The sequence below is a fragment of the Hippopotamus amphibius genome, chromosome 8 (assembly GCF_030028045.1).
Source record: "Hippopotamus amphibius kiboko isolate mHipAmp2 chromosome 8, mHipAmp2.hap2, whole genome shotgun sequence".
Taxonomy (NCBI): Eukaryota; Metazoa; Chordata; class Mammalia; order Artiodactyla; family Hippopotamidae; genus Hippopotamus; species Hippopotamus amphibius.
This window is the reverse complement of record NC_080193.1, coordinates 106,791,746-106,808,188: the sequence shown is the minus strand read 5'-3', so window position 1 is coordinate 106,808,188 and position 16,443 is coordinate 106,791,746. Positions and strand designations below refer to the sequence as shown.

General features: G+C 40.9%; 2 protein-coding genes across 4 annotated transcripts in view; one reads left to right on the top strand and one right to left on the bottom strand.

Annotated features, from left to right (window-relative positions):
- Positions 1 to 2,370: 2,370 nt before the first annotated feature.
- Positions 2,371 to 12,467, bottom strand: HSPD1 (heat shock protein family D (Hsp60) member 1). Of its 2 annotated transcripts, none has more exons than XM_057744154.1 (12): positions 12,453 to 12,467; positions 10,967 to 11,142; positions 9,848 to 10,100; positions 9,264 to 9,346; positions 8,295 to 8,390; positions 7,802 to 7,895; positions 6,673 to 6,841; positions 4,995 to 5,094; positions 4,185 to 4,430; positions 3,571 to 3,745; positions 3,098 to 3,276; positions 2,371 to 2,998 (listed from the first exon to the last, which is right to left on the bottom strand). In XM_057744154.1, exons 2-12 carry the CDS (start codon positions 11,138 to 11,140, stop codon positions 2,846 to 2,848), a joined length of 1,722 nt encoding a protein of 573 aa, XP_057600137.1. In that variant the 5' UTR covers positions 11,141 to 11,142; positions 12,453 to 12,467; the 3' UTR covers positions 2,371 to 2,845. The 2 variants fall into 2 exon arrangements, with proteins under 2 accessions (XP_057600137.1, XP_057600136.1); XM_057744153.1 differs by lacking the exon at positions 12,453 to 12,467 and adding an exon at positions 12,073 to 12,210.
- LOC130858171 (MOB-like protein phocein) overlaps positions 12,440 to 16,443 on the top strand; it is a 39,886-nt gene continuing 35,882 nt past the window's right edge. The window contains exons 1-4 of one of the 2 annotated variants that reach the window (XM_057744156.1): positions 12,492 to 12,732; positions 13,333 to 13,497; positions 14,343 to 14,432; positions 14,512 to 14,760. In XM_057744156.1, coding sequence (XP_057600139.1) covers positions 12,730 to 12,732; positions 13,333 to 13,497; positions 14,343 to 14,432; positions 14,512 to 14,562 — 309 coding nt within the window. In that variant the 5' untranslated portion in view covers positions 12,492 to 12,729 and the 3' untranslated portion in view covers positions 14,563 to 14,760. Of the gene's footprint in view, positions 12,733 to 13,332; positions 13,498 to 14,342; positions 14,433 to 14,511; positions 14,761 to 16,443 lie in introns of those variants that run through there. The other variant, XM_057744157.1, reaches the window with a different exon arrangement.

Below are 16,443 nucleotides of genomic sequence, written 5' to 3'. Positions count from 1 at the left end.
ATGGACTCAACTGCTATCCAAGGAAATCTGTTCCCTTTTGGTGGAAACCAGTACTAGAGACAAAAATCTGGTGCTAGGGATGTGCACGGGAATTGGTAATGGGCACCAGTGCTGCCAATGATAGTTAGGCCATTTTTTGGTGACAGCCAAAAATTTTTGGGGGGGGGGGGGGGGCTGAATCTCACAACTTGTGGGATCTTAGTTCCCCAACCAGGGTTGAACCTGGGCCTGGTAGTGAAAGCACAAAGTCCTAACCAATGGACCACCAGGGAATTCCTCAAAGACATTATCTTTTAAGGCTACTAAATTCACAATTATTCCCAAGTTAGGTTAGTATAGTCCATTTTTCTTAAAATTCTTGGTTTCATCAACCACTTCCTCCAACATAGACAGTCCCTTATATTTAACCCAGTTTGAGAATCATCAGTTCAGAGATGCTGTTGTTTGCAAGGACCAGGGAAATACCCCTAGTCATGTGCGCCCAAAATGTGCTTTTTTAAGTTTGAGATCCTCTGACCTAAGCCTAGCTGGGACTGCCCAGTTTGTAGCAGAAACATTTTCTCAACTCTTTTCCTGAAATAGCAGGGTATGACTTCATAGTGGCATTCCTTTTTCCTTGATTCCTCCTCTATCCATTTCTTAAGCAGATCTAGCTGCCTTTAATAAAGTCACCTCCATGGTCAGGGTAAATTTTGGATCCGTGTTTGTGTCCCCTTTATGCCTTTTCTCTCTCAGGCACATACATTTGTTCTAACACACGTCCTACAAATTTTGCGTTGAGGAGGCCCTCACATGGGCCTGTGCTGTTCAAATAGACCCTGCTTGCTTTCACAGTAAGGCAGTTGGGGACTGGACATCATATTGTTATTTTGTGTGGTTTCCCAAGGGATTTCCATGTGCCCAGAGCAGGTTCCCTTAGAGATATACCATTCCTGCTTCCTCACCTAGTCACTAGCATCTTTAGTCCTCACCAAATGGTGTTTGAAGGAACCATCCTGATCCTTGATACTCCTGCTCCTCTCTGGAATCTCACCAAAACTGCAATCACCTTGTGCAGTTATCTAGTCAAAGGAAAAGGGAATTTCTCCATTTATCCACATTGATTTCTCTGGCTGCAGCTTTCAGGTTTCTTAAAATTGCCTAGATCCTGGCTTAGGGCTTCACTCAAGCTTTGCTCTGTTTAAACTCTTCAATTAAACCCTGGTTCAAATCTGGGGACCACCACTTTAATAGCTCTGAGACTGTGTAAATGATTTAACCATTCAGAACCTCACTTTACTAAGTGTAGCATAGATTTGATAAGTAATTTCTAATTCAAGATTGTTCTAAAGGTTAAAATAATGCAAGTACTTAGTCCAGTGTCTAGCACATGACTTAGTAAATTTTCCTCTCCTGCTGATCTCTTCAGGCTCCACTCAATTTTCTCTGATCAAATAGCAACTAGGAAACAAACAATGCCCCCCCTCCAAAAAAAACCCAGCAACTAGAAATCTTCAGGATTCCAAGTGACTTTGGCTCTTATCTGTGATGGACTTTATTTTTCCTCTATTCCTGTCCAAATTATGCATACTAGATAAGGAAAGTAGAAACATCTGCCTCAGTGCCTACCTTACCCCAGACCTCTTAGCAGCAACCCCGGGGCCAAACCGTGCAACATTGAGCAGATCGATTCTATAGCTCCAAGTTAAGACTACATTCTTGGCACAGATTAAAGTAAAAGAATTCAGATGTTGTTGCACAAGATGTTGTGCTTTAAACTAGAGAGCATTTTATCTTGCAAATCAGTATCTGTCCCCAACACACACACACACACACACACACAGCTGTTTTAAAAGTAAGTCATACTTCTATACTGTTTTATCTAATAAAAAAGAACAAGTGCATTGAGACTGAAACCCACCTCAAGTTCTTCAGAAATAAAGGCAATCACACTGGGCTGTGAATATAAAGTTGTGAATGCCCTTCCCTGCTATCCATTATGCTTGAATGGCACACCTCTCCTTTCCACTGAAGTACACTCATACTACAAACCTTGCCTTCTTCACTTGGGTACCTAGCAGGGAACCCAGCAGGGAACCCAAGGCTTATCTGAGGCTCTGGAACAATAACCATAACCCTTCAAAGAAACAAATCGTCCTTTTCTTTATGGCCAAATCTCAAACACAGACAATATTCAGAGTTGTCACCTTTTAAAATTTCCCCCCATTACCAATATAATAATGTAATCCAGTCTGCAGCAAAGAGAAAATAGAGAAACATGAGGAAACTATAGGTAGAATTAACATTTTATAGATGGGTCAAACCTTACCCCTCCGTCTTCAATTGGCTTTCATTCCTCACATCCTCTAGATCACAGAAAGGCTAACACAATTAACTTTAAACAATTTTTATTACACAAAGGTTGTCACATAATTGGATATTTCTCTACTCTGTACACAATTATTCTTAGTCTCCACAGAAAGGCTGCTTCTTAACTTCTCAACTGGTGATGGCAATCCCTAAAATCCTGATTTTAACAGAATAGTGGTAAAAATGCCTCAGTGATTTAAGTTGAAAGCAGTACATTGGTACATGGCTCTTATACTCATTTATCAGGAATGTACAAATGTCTTTATTCAAAAATACAAAATAAATTATCTGTAGACATGGACAATGACAGCAGTAAACCATTCTATGTTGTCAACTGAAACCAGTAACTGATGGTTATAGTGATCTTCTTAAACATCAGCCAGCCTTTTCTTCAGTTATCTCCTTCAAGTGACCTCTCTTGAAGTTATTGGTAAGGAACACTGCCTCGAATTTCCTCTCACAGTTCATTAATAATGGCAAAGCACTATTCTAGGAATTAGAACATGCCACCTCCCATGCCACCTCCCATTCCACCCATTCCGCCCATTCCAGGATCCTTCTCTTCTTTAGGAATTTCTGTGACTACAACTTCTGCTGTAGTTAACAGAGAAGCTACTCCAGCAGCATCCAGTAATGCAGTTCTTACAACCTAGGGGAAAAGTTTTGGTAAAATATTACTTTTCCTTAGTAAAAAATCAAAAAGACTAGAGTTCTTGAAAGTATTTTTAGACAATGGTCAACTATTTACCTTAGTTGGGTCAATGATTCCTTTTTCCACCATATTCACAAAATCTCCAAGCATAGCATCATAACCAACTTCTGAAGAACTTTGCAAAATTTTCTCAACTATCAATGATCCTTCGACACCTGCATTCTTAGCAATGGTCATTGCAGGAATTTTCAGTGCTTTTTTAATAATTTCTATACCTACAAAGAAAATAAATTCCAGCAAATTTAGTTTTTTCCTTTGTAATTATTACAGCACAATTCTACTTGTGAGAGTACAGATTTAGAAAAATTCCAATTGGGAAAATACCACAGGTCAAATCAGCCCCCCCCCCCCCCCCAAGATCTCTGATATCAGTGCTATTCTACTTTTGTTATTCTGGAATTTGCTTTGTGCCTTCTTGTTCCATCTAGTGGCAGCAATAATATAATTCCAACAACAGAAGGACCAAAAATCAGGCTGCAAGTAAACCTGTTTCTAAGGTAACTTTTTACCAATTTTTTGATCTTCATTAGCTGGAGTTATTGAATCCAAGGCTGGAAGGCACCGAAGCAGGGCACAGCCGCCTCCCAAAACAATGCCTTCTTCAACAGCAGCTCGTGTAGCATTAAGGGCATCTGTAACTCTGTCTTTCTTTTCATTCACTTCAACGTCACTTGTTCCACCAACCTAAAGATTAAAAAAGAACTCCAGTTAGTATGGCTTCTCCCATTCAAGATGCTGACTGCTAAGAGTCATTAAAAATCATCTAGTTTACTTAAAAAGCAATTTTTAAAAAGTTGCCTAAAAAAATAAAATAAAAAAAAAGGTTGCCTATTTGTTGTAAGTAACTGCATGATTAAACAGTTAATAGAGTGACTGTGTGTCCCACAACTCAGACTCCAGACTGATCATTAATAAAACTTATTTCCCACACAACTCCCCCACTACAAGTTCAATTCTGGTTTTAAGGAAGGAATGTTTCAGTAAAGAAATTTTATACAATATCTCCACAAGGAAGTTGATTCCCTAAATATTTTAGTTACATGGCACTAATGGGGAATACCACAGGAGTAGTCATTCTTGGGCTCAGAACCCAAGAAGCTTATTTACAGCAATGAAATCTTACTTTCAGCACAGCAACACCATCTGAGAGCTTTGCCAGACGTTCATTCAGTTTTTCCTTTTCATATTCACTAGTTGTGATATCTAACTGCTCAATGATTTCCTGAATACGCTTTTCAATTTGAGCCTTGTCACCTTTTCCTTTCAAGAGCATGGCATCATCTTTGGTCACAATGACCTCTCCAACTTTTCCTAAGTCATGAGGCTGAACATCTTCAAGATTTAGAGTTAGTCCTTCTTCTCCAAATACCTACAAAAACATTTTTTAAAATGAACAAATTAGTTTTTTTCATTATACCAAGTTCATTAATAATATATCCTACAGGTGTTTCAATAAGAGAACCATCTGGTAATTCTGTTTCTTTGAAATATGAGATTTCAAGACCATAGCTAGACCAAACAAAGCTTGAATATAGTCTTTCACTACATTTCCAACTTCTTACTTAATCCTCAATATTAGCTTTGAAAAAACTGCAAACTCAGAAAACTCATCTAAGGCCATACTTTTGGTGGAACCAAGACTAGACCCTAGGCCTAAATTCTCAAATCCTATGTCCTTTTTAATACATTCTTGAAAACAGGTTAGTCAGTAAGCCCATTCCTGGGCCAGACTCATGGCAAGTTAAGGAAACCCACCTTAGCACTATTTAACCCACCCCAACTCCCAAATATCTAACAGAAACACAGATTAAGTTAACAGTTCAGATGGCAATATCCTGATTGTTAAAGTGTGAATGTGAATTCTACCTATAAATTTCAGACCTGGATATATACATAACATTTAGTAAACCAAAATCACATTTATTTTACTTACTGCACCACCAGTAGCAATAGCCATGTCTTTAAGCTGGTTCTTTCTATTGTCACCAAAACCTGGAGCTTTGACTGCTACAACCTGAAGACCAACTTTCAGCCTGTTAAGAAGTTATTAAAATAAGATTTAAATTTTATAAAAATGCCATCTGCTTCTTTAAGTTCTGACAACTAAGAATTACTTAGGAAACTGCACTTTAAAAAGTTTTTGTTTTTTTGCTTCCTAGCAATTTTCAGTCAAGCTGAGACAGGAAAGAGCAACTTTCCATTTACCCATATTTGCCAGTATCTGCTTACCTTAATAAACTGCTGACCTGATATGCTAACCTTTCCAGCTGGAAACATGTAAATTAAATAGTGACAACAATTTTATAGATTGTGAAAACCAGAATTACTACATACTAAATTTGGGGGTCACCTAATCAGCATTTACCCTCAACCTATGGGTTCCATTTAGTATTAGATTAAGTTGCTACTAAAGTCAAGTTTGAGCAGTTTCTTCTTTTTTATTGAGGTATAGTTGATTTACAATATTATGTTTCAGGTATATAACACAGTGACTCAATTTTTGAAGTTAACATACTCCATTTATAGTTATTATATAATACTGGCTATATCCCAAGCAGTGTCTTAAGCTCAGTTCCTTTATAAATGTAAATACTGCTGATAATATCACTAAGCTTACCTACATTTTAATTAGGTAATGAATATTCAGAATATATAATTTAAAAAATGTCCATTTGAGACCAGACTGAAATGGAAGGAATATACAAACTAAGACAGAACTGGTCAATTTTATTAAGGAGCCAAATAAAAATCAGAGGGTTAAGCTCTGATGATATGCCAAGTAAACTGGAGATCCAACTTTACAGCTACCAGTAAAATGGCTCAGTGAAAACTCTTCAAGGCCTATTGTATTCCTATTTCTGCTTCAAATCCCACAATCTCTAGGGCTTTTTCATAACCCCAAAAGCATATCCAAGCTACAAACATTCCTGGATAAGTAAACTCACTTAGGTCAAGGTACTCAATTCTCTTATACCTGTTATTTCATTTGTGCATTTCCATTATAATAAAAAACTGGAGACTCATTTCTGATATACCTCAGGTTCTAAGAATAGGAAGAATGTGTATTTTAATAATGCCCTAAGATTCTGCTTACAGCATTAACATAAGTAAAAAGTAATACTTTAAACTACAGATTCAAAAAAGTAAATGAGTAGACTTCAACTTACTTTAAGGTTCAGTACCAATTTCTCTATTTCAGACTATTCATTAACAAAATTTTTCTTTTAACAGATTATGTAAAATACCAACTGCTAAATACACTTAGATCAGGATGGTAGTCTTCTGCCTCTTCCCATGAAAAATTGTAATTGTGAAAATATTATTTTCCCTAAGTCTTTTTGTGAAAAAGAGAATAAAACTCTGTCATTTATCTTCAAAACAAGTTTAAACACTTACACACTATCTTATGAGAAAGTTGTACAAAACATTAAGGACTCTGGGACCCCATTCAAAAAAGAAAAAATCATAATTGGACTAAGGGCTCCTGAAGAACACCAATATTACACAAACACAAGTGTTTCAATGTGGATGTACATAATAGAGATTTCAAACATCAACACAAATAACTGCCTTTTGTACAGAAATGTAAACCAAATATCACTGCCTATTACCTATTCAAAACGAGTGTACTTAGAGCTTCTCCATCCACATCTTCAGCAATTATGACCAAGGGCTTACGGTGAGCATTGGCAATTTCAAGAGCAGGAACAATGGACTGTACACTAGAAATTTTCTTTTCACTCAACAGAATATAGGCATCTTGGAATTCACATTTCTGACCTAAAAAAGCAAAGAACATTTCTAACCAACTCTAGATTATCCTGAAAATGACTGCAATTATTTAAGTGAAAAACCTCTAAACCATAGCTCCAATACACTTTATTTTTATTTATTTTTATTTTATTTTATTGGCTGTGTTGGGTCTTTTTTTTGCTGTGCACAGGCTTTCTTTAGTTGAGGTGAGTGGGGGTACCTTCCGTTGTGGTGCGTGAGCTCCTCATTGCCGTGGCTTCTCTTGTTGCGGAGCACGGGCTCTAGGTGCATGGGCTTCAGCAGTTGCAGCACATGGGCTCAATAGTTGTGGCTTGGAGCTTCCTAAGTGGTGCAGGGGTTAAGAATCCGCCTGCCAATGCAGGGGACACGGGTTCGAGCCCTGCTCCAGGAAGATCCCACATGCCGCGGGGCAACTAAGCCCATGTGCCACAACTATTGAGCCCGAACTTTAGAGCCCATGAGCCACAACTATTGAACCCATATGCTGCAACTACTGAAGCCCACGCACTTAGAGCCCATGTTCCGCAACAAGAGAAGCCATGGCAATGAGGAGCCCACGCACCACAACGAAGAGTAGCCCCAACTTACCGCAACTAAAAGAAAGCCCACAGCCAAAAAGACCCGACACAGCCAATAAAATAAATAAATTTATTAAAAAAAAAAAAAGTTGTGGCTCACAGGCTCTAAAGCACAGGCTCAACAGTTGTGGTGCATGGGCCCAGTTGCTCCGCGGCATGTGGGATCTTCCTGGAGCAGGGATCGAAGCTGTGTCCCCTGCACTGGCCACCTAGGAAGCCCTCCAGTACACTTTAAAAGAGATCGCGTTCATGTTTTTCCTTTCATTTCTCAAATACATGAACTTCTGGAACATATGAATTTACTTTTGAGGTATGACACTGACTAATGCCCTCAGATTGTCACAAAGCAAACTATGTTAAAAAAAAAAAGGTACTGATTTGCTCTTACCTTTTGATGTGTTAATAAAGTATGGAGAAATATACCCTCTGTCAAACTTCATTCCTTCAATAATTTCTAATTCATCATTCAGTGTTTTTCCATCCTACGAAAAGTCAAAGAATTCATTACATGAACTTCACTGAAGAAACACAAAGACTGTAATTACAGACCAATTAATAGTCCCCACTTCTCATAAGGAACTCAGGCAGGAGTATGCAAATGTCCCAACTCCACTTTGGCAAGACTATATGTACATATTTAAACTAATTTTTACAGCCAGAAGGCAGTATCATCTAAGTTAGGATGGACTTACTCCTGAAGGCAAAGGTTAATAATTCACATAAAACACAGTAAGCACTCTATTCTATACATGCGTCAATATTACACATAAAGGAATGAAACAGAATATACTTTTGGAAACATACATAGATCAAATTTTTGTATTTGTAAAACTCAGATTATCAGATACCTCATTTCAATCTATCATTAAAAACACACTTGCCTTTACTGTGATAACACCTTTTCTTCCAACCTTTTTCATCGCATCAGAAATGATGTTGCCAATTTCTTTGTCTCCATTTGCAGAAATTGTAGCAACCTGAAATAATCAAATTACTCTTCCAAATTAAAAGGTAAGACTATTGTCCTCAATCAACTCCCCTCCCTTTTCTCAGTAACTTCCAAATTGATAGATCCTTGGTGGAAAACTAGAGGGAGGGTGATGGTGGCAGTGAGAGAGAGGGAGGGCATTTTATGGCATAAGTCTAATGAAGTATTGGTTCTGTTTTCAACTTTTAAGAAAATCCATTATTTGGCTACATTATTTTTCAAAGATATGAAATAAAAATACAATTAGTCTTTCAAACAAAAACAGGAAAAAGAGAGTTCCCTGGAAGTCCAATGGTTAGGACTTCGTGCTTTCACTGTAGGGGGCCGGGTTCAATCCCTGGTCAGGGAACTAAGACCCCACAAGCCACACCGTGTGGCCAAAAAAACCCCAAAAAACAAACAAAAAATACCCAACCCACAACCCAAAATACCCACACACACACGAAAAGAAAAAAAACGGAGGCTGAGCCCATTACCTTTCTTCCCTTGGCAAACTGGCAATTTTGAACATGACAAAAATTATACATCTTTGATAAATGGCCAAAGAAGATTTTCTACACCAACAAATGAGTTTTTACTCAGAGTCACAGAGAGCTAAAATGACAACTCACTCATTAAGACTCTAACTATGGGGACTTCCCTGGTGGTTCAGCGATTAAGACTCTGAGCTTCCACTAACGGGGGCACAGGTTCCATCCCTGGTCGGGGGACTTTTCAAATGATTCAGCAGTAAGAAAAATGCTTCCAATGTTGGTGATTGGGAAATACTGTTTTTCTGACACTGTGTAACTATGGAATAAAATCACATTACTGAAAAAATTTTTTAACTTTATAGTAAAATATTATTAAACAAAATCTATACCTGGGCGATCTCCTCAGGGGTTGTCACAGGTTTAGACTGCTTCTTAAGTTCAGTAATTACAGCATCAACAGCTAACATCACACCTGGTTCAAAAACAAATATTAAAATGCTTATTCTCTCACAGCTCCATGTCAAGTAAAAATTCTGAATCATGTTCAAGTGTTTCAATGCCTTAATGCTTATGCACTGCTTCTGTACCAGTACTTTTCCTAATCACATGGAGTTGGATGGCATGCACTGAAACAGAAAATAAACTGTATTATCTCTCTGTGCCCTATGAATCTCCACTAAACTTATTACTTTCAAGGTACACAGTACATGCTGTAACTTCCAATAAACTTGGTTTGGGGGACAAGTGGGCCAGGGGACAATGGCACAGGGATGGATGACTGTGGACAACAGGGAATGTCTTAGTCAAATTTCCCTCTTTGCCACTTCGCACAGTGCCCACCACATGGTCAGGAATTCAATCACTACTCAGTGATTTTTTTTTAAGATTTTAAAAGATTTTTTAGGAGACAGAAGAAACAAGAAAGTCAACTTTCTAATATAATTTTAACAGATAGTTCAAGAGACATTCCTACCTCTCCTGATTTCCACTGGATTAGCACCTTTGCTAATCTTCTCGAAGCCTTCCTTAGCAATAGAGCGAGCCAGTACAGTAGCAGTGGTGGTGCCATCCCCAGCCTCTTCATTTGTGTTATTGGCAACATCTTGAACAAGTTTAGCGCCAATATTTTTGTATTTATCTTTTAAATCAATGGACTTTGCAACAGTCACACCATCTTTTGTCACTTTGGGACTTCCCCAACTCTGTTCAATAATCACTGTCCTTCCCTATAATTGCAGAGAGAAAAAAATAGGAAAATCACACACTCTACTACTTAGCTTAAAATAGAGCAGTTTTCAAATAGGCAATTACTTGAAAGCCTCAATGCAACATTTGACAATTTTTATCATATCTGCAGCATGAATCTCAAGGGCAAGTTCATCAGTATTCTTAGTTCACAGACAAAAATTCTAGAGACTTAAAAGATGTCTTCTTATAAACCAATACCACTTTGGTAGATTACAATGAAATTCTAGAAGTCTTCAGAGTTCATATTTAAGTTTTGTTCAGTGCCTGCTGTAACAGTAATGTGAAATTTTACTTTTAAACTTCTTTTAAAATTTAGATTCTAAAATACTAACAGCAAGACAAGTACAGTGCACCCTTCCAGAGTTGTTCAACATTAAATCTTAACTATGGTACAGACAGTATTGGCAGCTTCTGAATTTGAACCAAAGCTGCTTCTTGTGAGGTATGCTTATATAGTTCGGATCACTTTGATACTTTAAACGTGCTTTGGAACAGAGAAACAGCAGAAAAACATTAGGTTAAACTAGCACCTACTAGAACACACTTAAGGTATTCTGGACTTCATATTTCTCCTTCTATGCCTCGTACTAACTACTGGGAAAGGGTCCAAAATTTAACTCAGGCAGGCAAGCGAGAATAATTCTACCTTGAGTTTAACACTCCATCTTGAACTAGGAATTACCGCTTGATTATATCACACATTGTACAGAATAAAGTTTCACAAATTTGGCAGAAGCAGTTTATGAATACCAAAGCACTGTTCAAAAGCTTGCCGTGACTCCTGCCATCAACAAAATGTTATTCCTTAACAATATTCTAAATTACAACAAAATAATACTGATACCTTTGGCCCCATAGTAACGGCTACAGCATCGGCTAAAAGGTCGACACCTTGAAGCATCAAGGCTCGGGCATCTGCACCAAATTTTACATCTTTGGCATAAGCCCGAGTGAGATGAGGAGCCAGTGACCTGGACACTGGCCTAATCTGGCGAAGGACTGCGGGTAATCGAAGCATTTCTGGAGGCGGAGGAAACAAGTAGATCATCAGTACGATACTAGCACTACCCGTGGTGTGTTACAACACAAACATGACACCCGTTCAACAGAACAAGAAATGTTATAAGTGAACTGGGCTGACCTCTGCCAGCCACTGCACCTCGGCCTCGGAAGCCGCCACCGTCCCAGAACACCAGCTACTAGCACAAGCTTTAAGAGGTCGCCGCACGTCTGACCTATAGCACTAGCGAAAAGTACACCCTTCTTCCCTAAGGCCACCTACCCTATACGCTAAAAACGAGCTAATATTTCACCGCTAAAATGGCCTTGAAAGCAAATCAGCTCCAAACCGCCCCTGAAAAACCAAGTCCAGAGGGAAAGTGCAAATTATACACCCAAGTGACCAGAGGAACGAAAATATTCCTGACCGTGCAAAAATCCGATTCCTAAAATGTGTCTTCATGTATCCACTCGGGGTTACTGTATCAGAGCAGCAGGCCAAGGCCGCGCTGCTGGGGGCGGCGGCAAGGCCCACCCCGGGCTGCCGCACGTGTCTTTCCATCAGGAAGCCCAAGCAAGGTCAAAGGTGGAGGCGCCGTACCCCAGCTATCCGCGAGGTCAAAAACCGTTCCCATGCGCTGCGACCACCCTCCCCAGGACTCTACGCCCGGCCATGAGTGGCTTCCACCGCAGGACACGCGTGAATACACTTCCCAGACTCCATACAGACCCCCCGGGCAAGCCCTCCCTGCCGCGCCCTGCCCGGGCGAGCGACCCACGCCGCACGCGCTGAGCCCCCACAGGCACCCGCAAGGCCTGGCTCAGCGGGCCCGGGCCTGCGGCGCCTCGGGGAAGCTCCGGCTCTGGCCGGCCTGCCAGCTGAGGGTAGCGGTGGAAGGCTGGCTCCGGGGTCCGAGGCGCACAGGTGAGGCGGCGCGGGCGACCGCGTACCTGCGGGGCAACGGCACAGCGTGCGGTTGGCCAGGCGGACCGTCGGCGACGAGTGAGGGACAGAGCGCAGGGCGCACACGGCAATGAACCCGTGTCCCCTCCCTCCGCCGCTCCTCCCGCCCCTCCGCAGCGCGCGCGTGCGGGCGGCTCCCGCCCCCTCACCGGCGGCCGGGGCCCTGCAATCTGCACGCGCCGGGAGCCAGCCCCGCCCTTCCCTGCCCGCGCTGGGCCCGACCGGCAGGCTCAGCCCTCTCCGGCCGCCTTAGGCTGGTTCCCGGGCTGCGCGCCGTTCCAGAACCTTCCGGGAGGAGCCGCGCTCTGTGTGGGTCAAGGGTCAAATCGCGTCATTTCCGGGAGGGGCGACGGGTGAGTACTTTCACCTCGGCAGGCGGCCTAGAAAGGCCTAGAAAGAGCTCTTCTTTTCTTCCGCCTCTGGGTCCACGCGTCAGCGGCCTGCGCAGAGCCCAGGAAGCGAATCATGGCGCGCGCTGGTGCGGCCGCCCCCGTTTGCGGGGAGGGGCCGGGGGCGGGGGCGAGCGCGCCTGCGCGCTGAGCGGTCTTTTCTAGCGTTCACGTGCCCGGGAGGATCGGACTGCGGGTCTCTTGTTGCTGCGGCGGCCGCGTGAGAGTAGAGTACGGACTGCGGCAGGCGGAGTCATGGTGGGTCCTGCGTGGGCTGGAGGCCGGCGGGCCCGGGTTGGCCCGGGGCACACGGGGAGCCCGGACGGTTCTCTTTGGGCCTGGCGGAAGGGCTAGGGGTCACTCGGAGACCCGCGCGCGCCCGAACCCTGGAGTGGCGAGGCCGAGCTGACCCTTTTCTCTGTGGAAGGCTCTTTGCACGCTCGTGTGAGGCAGCGTGTGGGTCAGGGGGCGGGAATCCGGACGCGCGCGCGGCTACGGAGCCGCTGCTCCTGCGGGACCTCGGTGGGTGTGTAATCGTCTTGAAAAAATGCATGGTTTCGGGCAGAGGGACTTCAGTGTTTGCTGACAATTTACAGAAAAATCCGAGGAAGGAGAATACTTGACCTTGGAAGTAACTAAGGTTGTCCTTGAAGCTCGTCTGGCTGCTGATCAGAGGAGCAACAACGACCCTTAACGCAGATAGGGAATGGGAAATTAAACTCGGAGTTTAGAGCTGAACGTTCAGAGAGGTGTTTGCGTTGAATGAAAAATACGAATTTTGGCGTTATCTTTGAAAGCCACATGTGCTTTGTTTAGGATACATTGTGTTTCAAATCTAACATTTTTTTTCCTCTACAGGCAGGACAGGCATTTAGAAAGTTTCTTCCCCTCTTTGACCGAGTATTAGTTGAAAGAAGTGCCGCCGAAACTGTAACCAAAGGAGGCATTATGCTTCCAGAAAAATCACAAGGAAAAGTATTGCAAGCAACGGTAGTAGCTGTTGGATCAGGCTCTAAAGGAAAGGTAAATGGGGACTGAAATGGAACTAATTTTTTATGTGAAACGGAGGGGGAAAAGTTGTTGGTTATTATTTGAGAAGTAGCCTTTTAGGCGGCCTGTTATTTTAAAGATCATTCCCTGTTGGGTTCACACCTAATCTGCTTTTAGCAAAAGTGATTGTGGGAAAAAAATCGCTTATTTTATATGATTGAGGGAGAGTTCCAGTGTTAAAATCAGTAGGCATAGATTTGAACTTTTGGTCTAATCTCTCCTTTAATCATTTTAGGTTTTAGGTGGCATAAAAGGAACTGGTTGGACTATCCTTCCAGTCATTCTCCTATTAAGGGTTAGACCTCAGGCCTCTAAGAAAGTTCTAGCAAGGAGCTATTCTGGTTAGAAATAGGAAGGCTGTGGCCACTCTGCTTAAGTCCCTCTCCCCAAATCTGCTTTGGAGGAACAGAAATGGAGTCACAAAGGAAGTATATGTTCCAAATCACGAAAACTCGAGTTTCTGTGTGGTGGAAGAAGTTAAACGTTACCATTGTACATATGGTTTTAAAAACTGGTTTACTTTGCCTAGTCGAGAGGTTATGTTAATATTTAACTATTAAAAAGCTTAAAGTTAGTTTTCTCAGTATAACTCTTTGAACCTTTACACTGAAATCAGGTTTTAGTTTAAGCCACTGTGTGTGCATTATTTCAAAGTGTAACTCCACTTGATATATTTGAGTGAACAACTGATAATATAAATTATATCAGCCACCAAAGTCCTTTTTTAACATTTGATTTGAGTGAGCACAGTTTATTAGTAAAAGTGTAAATAGTTGATCAACTAGATGTCTTTACTAATAAAAGCTTGTTTTTTAAAGGGTGGAGAGATTCAACCAGTTAGCGTGAAAGTTGGAGATAAAGTTCTTCTCCCAGAATATGGAGGCACCAAAGTAGTTCTAGAGGACAAGGTGTGTAAACTTCATAATATTAAGGGGAGGTAAAGTATTGGTTGTTAGTTTTCTTAACTAATGGTTTCTCTGTTTGCAGGATTATTTCTTATTTAGAGATGGTGACATTCTTGGAAAATATGTCGACTGAAATATGTCTCTATTGAAGTGGCATCATGTGAAGCTGCCCATTCCACTGAAGTTCTGAAATCTTTCATCATGTAAATAATTTCCATGTTTCTCTTTTATAATAAACTAATGATATCCAAACTAATGACATCCAGTGTCTCTGGAATTTAGTTTTCACTGTACTGATATAAACATTTCCAAATAAAAATATATAAATGAATGGTTAATCTTTATTTAGTGACTTAAGATGGTTTTTAGAGTTTTTAGTTTAAGGGGTTTTTTTTGTTGTTATTTTTAAAGAAGTAACCAGAGAATTCTGGAAAACAAGATTTTCAGTTTTCACGTTGAGGTTAGCTTTATTACAGTCGATGCTGATACAAAGCCATGGATTTACTGTTACTTAACATTTTAAGACAGTAAAGACAAGTAGCAACATTCTGAGTTAATGTAAAACACTTAAGTATAGTTCTTCATTTCTTAAGTTATGTTTTTTTGTTGTTGTTATTTGTTTGTTTTTTTGGCACACAGGCTTAGTTGCTCCGTGGCATGTGGGATCTTCCTGGAGCAGGGATAGAACCTGTGTCCCCTGCATTGGCAGGCAGATTCTTAACCACTGTGCCACCTAGAAAGCCCCTTAAGTTATATTTTGCAAAACTTAATGAACATTTCCAGTTTTTAAAACAACACTGGTACCTACTTTACTTAGTCAAAATTGCAAGGCAATGTATAATACCTCACACTGGCTGAGTGCCTTCTATATGCCAGGGTAGGCACTGTGTGACAGTATTTATAACACTTCAGGAGTGTCTTCCAGATACTGGCCACTGTGGTAGATACTTTTCCTATATCAGATGGTTTAATCTTTTAACATATGAGCCAGGTACTATAATTCACATCTTGCAGGTAAGGAAGATGAGGCACAGAGGGTTAAGTAATAACCAGGGACACTAGGAAGTGGCAAAAGCCAGGATTTGGACATAGGTAGTCCACATTAAAATGCTGTCTAAAACTTCATCTTCTATGGCCTCTGCTACTTTATCAGTCAATTCTAAGCACTTGATAAATATTTCAGTCCTGGTGATAATGACTGTGGAAAGGGGGAGGGGGTACCTAAAAGTGTTTGGCAATTAGTAGATATCTAGTGTACAACTTGTTGAATTTAACAGATAGGAAACTGAGTGACTACTGGATAAATTGCTTGACTTAGCTATAGCAGCCAGGAGAGTTAAGATTAGAGCCCAAACAATCCTACAGCAGGGTTGAATCCCAACCTCTAAAATGACTACCCTTCAGCTGCCAGCTATTTTTGCCTTGGCAGTCAAATTTGTTTTCTAGTTTTGGTTGCTTAAAGGTAGTCTATGTTGATGTCTTTTAAAAGTATTCCATGTTTATTTTGTGGCATTGAAGTCTAGATGAAATCTTAGGTGACATGGAATAATGGTCTCAACTTTTGATCATGTCCCCACCAGAAGAGTAATATGTATGTGTATTTATGTATGTGTTAGTGCCACTTGGTATATCCAAGGCTTTTGTGAGATTTAGGTAAAAGAATTAAGATTAGAAACTATTTTTACAGAACCCAAGTGGGTCATCAATTTCCTACTGTGCCCCAGGCATGGCTAATGCGCTTTGCATGACATAACCTTGTAAACAGATTTCCCTGTTTTACCAGTGAGAAAACTGATGGATGAGATTAGGAAACTTGTTCAATGCCACGTGGCTGGTAAATTGCAATTAGGAATCCAGTCGAAAGGTTATGGCTTTCCCATTCCTGATTGTTTTCCCAAGACCCAACCAAGTAAGTTTTGAGATCTAAGATGAGTTTCCAAACCTTGGTTCATTCTTGGAATTACCTGCTATACTTAAAATTTCAGGGCTCCATTCATAACCTACTAAATCAGAA